The sequence below is a fragment of the Otolemur garnettii genome, unplaced genomic scaffold (assembly GCF_000181295.1).
Source record: "Otolemur garnettii isolate 467f Iridium unplaced genomic scaffold, OtoGar3 scaffold00018, whole genome shotgun sequence".
NCBI classification, from domain to species: domain Eukaryota; kingdom Metazoa; phylum Chordata; class Mammalia; order Primates; family Galagidae; genus Otolemur; species Otolemur garnettii.
The window spans coordinates 21277145-21279894 of record NW_003852413.1 but is presented as its reverse complement, the minus strand read 5'-3'; the positions used below and the strand labels follow the sequence as shown (position 1 = coordinate 21279894).

The 2750-nt window shown below is 47.6% G+C and overlaps 1 protein-coding gene across 3 annotated transcripts in view; it reads left to right on the top strand.

The window, feature by feature from the left end:
* Positions 1-506: 506 nt before the first annotated feature.
* Positions 507-2750, top strand: part of RPL27 (ribosomal protein L27) — a 5040-nt gene continuing 2796 nt past the window's right edge. Inside the window, exons 1-3 of one of the 3 annotated variants that reach the window (XM_003786309.3) lie at positions 507-574; positions 850-932; positions 2158-2327. In XM_003786309.3, coding sequence (XP_003786357.1) covers positions 852-932; positions 2158-2327 — 251 coding nt within the window. In that variant the 5' untranslated portion in view covers positions 507-574; positions 850-851. The other 2 variants (XM_012803046.2, XM_012803047.2) reach the window with 2 other exon arrangements.

Sequence of the window (2750 nt, the reverse complement as noted above, 5' to 3'; positions counted from 1 at the left end):
AAAAAAAAAAAAAAAACAAGAAATTAAATCTTTGTTCGTTGCTCTAATTCAAGCTCCAGCCTTCTTGCCAGAACACAAAAACACGCAACAATGAACGCCACCCAACAAAACACCGCCACATGTTCACATGAACACAGCTGTGAGATATGACATACCAAGCTTATGAAACCTTACTAAGTTGTTAGCATACTGCTGCCAACTAAGTGCACTATGGCAAGTTCGGAAACTTCAAACTGTCTCCCTCCCTGCGCCAGAGAAGGGAACTACAACAAAACAAATCTACTAAATCTAAACAGTGAACGTGCCGCTGCTCATCCTTCTACATGCCAGAGACAAGACTCCTTTGCTCTGGTCTGCTGGCGCTGCTAATAAAGTTTAATTCAAATAAATAAGCGGCCCACTCCGCCTTCCCCTTGGAACTTCTTTCTCCTGCTACTCAAGACAACGAACACCACTCAAGTAGCGCGGCGAGACCTGAGGGGCGGGACCGGAAGTGAGATCACCAATCCCCGGGTGAAAGGTTAGCGGAAGTGCTCTTCCTTCTTTCTGCTGTAGGCCTTGGTGGTTGCTGTCGGTGAGTGTTATCTTGCTGTGGGTCCGCCAATCCGCCGCCATCCGCGGTCTGGGGATCGAGGGCCAGGGCGGCGCCGGGTATGTTCCGTTCCTGGGTCTCTGGCAGCTCCGTACTAGATCTTGTCCTATGAGCAGAACCCGCAGGTGGCCTGGGCCAAGACGGTAGGAAGCACAGACTTGAAGTCCCGGGCCCAAGCCTTGGACTTGCAGGCCGGAGTCGGCTCAGGAAATTTTGACTCAATAGATTTCTAAGCGGCCCCTTCTTGCTTTCTGCAGAAATGGGCAAATTCATGAAACCTGGGAAAGTGGTGCTGGTCCTGGCCGGACGCTACTCCGGACGCAAAGCCGTCATCGTGAAGGTACAAGCCTCGTGGATTTCTCTGGCCCTATGTCCCGGGACCAGGCCGGCTGTGGCGGGCGGCGGGCGGGCAGGACAGGCTTGAAATGCAGAACCTCTTTCTGGGGCAGTAGCCAAGAGCAAGGGGGCGGAGAATGTTGAATGCATTCGTGCAGGAAAGCATTGAGAGAGGAAGATGCAGAATAGAAACAAAAATGAATTGAATTAGACACCTAACGTATTAACTGTTAAAAAATAATGATGGGCTCGGCATCTGTGGCTCAAGTGGCTAAGGCGCCAGCCACATACACCTAAGGTGGCGAGTTCGAATCCAGCCCGGGCTTGCCAAATAACAATGACGGCTGCAACCAAAAAATAGTCGGGCGTTGCGGCGGGCGCCTGTGGTCCCATCTACTAGGGAGGCAGAGGCAGGAGACTCGCTTGACCCCAGGAGTTGGAGGTTGCTGTGAGCTGTGATGCCACGGCACTCTACCCAGGGCGACAGCTTGAGGCTCTGTCTCAAAAAAAAAAAAGTAATGATGACCAATACTCACTGAAGGCTTCCTAGGTGCCCACCGCTGCCTTCCAGGTGGTGGTGTGAGCAATCTTTGTAGCCATAATGGGGAGGTTCCTTTCTACTGCTAAGGTTCAGAAGTGTTCACTAATTTACCTGACGTCAACAGATAGTAAATACCGCAGCTGAGACTTTTTAAGAAAATAGTTTTTAGTTAACATGGTCACTTATATTCTGGCCCTTTACGATTTGCATCCTACCTACTTTATTGGAGCCTCTTGTGAGATTTCCCCAGAGTCTAGCCACATACACCGTGGATTTTGCTGTACTGAAGACTTGGGAGTACCTCTAGTTCCACTTCTCCCACCTACCTGAGACTAGTCTTTGTACATAGGCTGCAGTTGGAGTCCTGGCTCTGCTCTTTGCTAAAAGTGTAATTCTGGAGACGTTGATAAATGTAAAGTACTAAGGACAGAGCTTGGGCACAAAGCAGACACTCCATAATGTTAACTATTCTTACGTTCAAATTTCTTACCTCCCATAAGCCTTTCCAGAGTTTTTCTAGTGGACATAAACACTATCTTGTTAACTCTTTGGGCATCTAGCATAGCATTGTGATTTTTCTCTCTTTACAGTGGTGGTGGGTCTCAGGCTGCTGGAGGTGGGGGTGTTTTTTCTGTACTTGTGTAAACAGGCCCTCAGTGAGTAACATAATCAATTGTTGCTTGTTTAGAACATAGATGATGGCACCTCAGACCGCCCCTACAGCCATGCTCTGGTGGCTGGAATTGACCGTTATCCCCGCAAAGTGACGGCTGCCATGGGCAAGAAGAAGATTGCCAAGCGATCAAAGATCAAGTCTTTTGTAAAAGTTTATAACTACAATCACCTCATGCCCACAAGGTGAGCATTTCAAGAACTGGAATTTTTAAATTTTTTCTCATTACACTGCTGGACAGAGAGATGATATGACAGCCCGGCATTGGAATCAATGCCAGGAAGGGATGTTATTTCCAGTTTGTCACTCTTCAGCTTATAAAGTGGTCATGTTTTCCAGTTGCCCCTTTCATCCGTCTTGGAGACTTGATCCTGTTTTGTGTTCCCTGACTTGGCCATACCGTATTGAAAAAAATTTCTTCAAAACTTGTATTTTATGTCTTTATTTCTTCTGAAAAGAATCTTCTTTAAGGAGCAAGCCAGTTATGGTGGAGGAGCAGGCTTGGAACTCTTTAGCTGTTCCACCTTCAAGGATAATCACTGTAATCTTTCAAAAATAGTTGGTAGGCCAGGCACTGGTAGCTCATGCCTGTAATCTAAGCGCTTTGG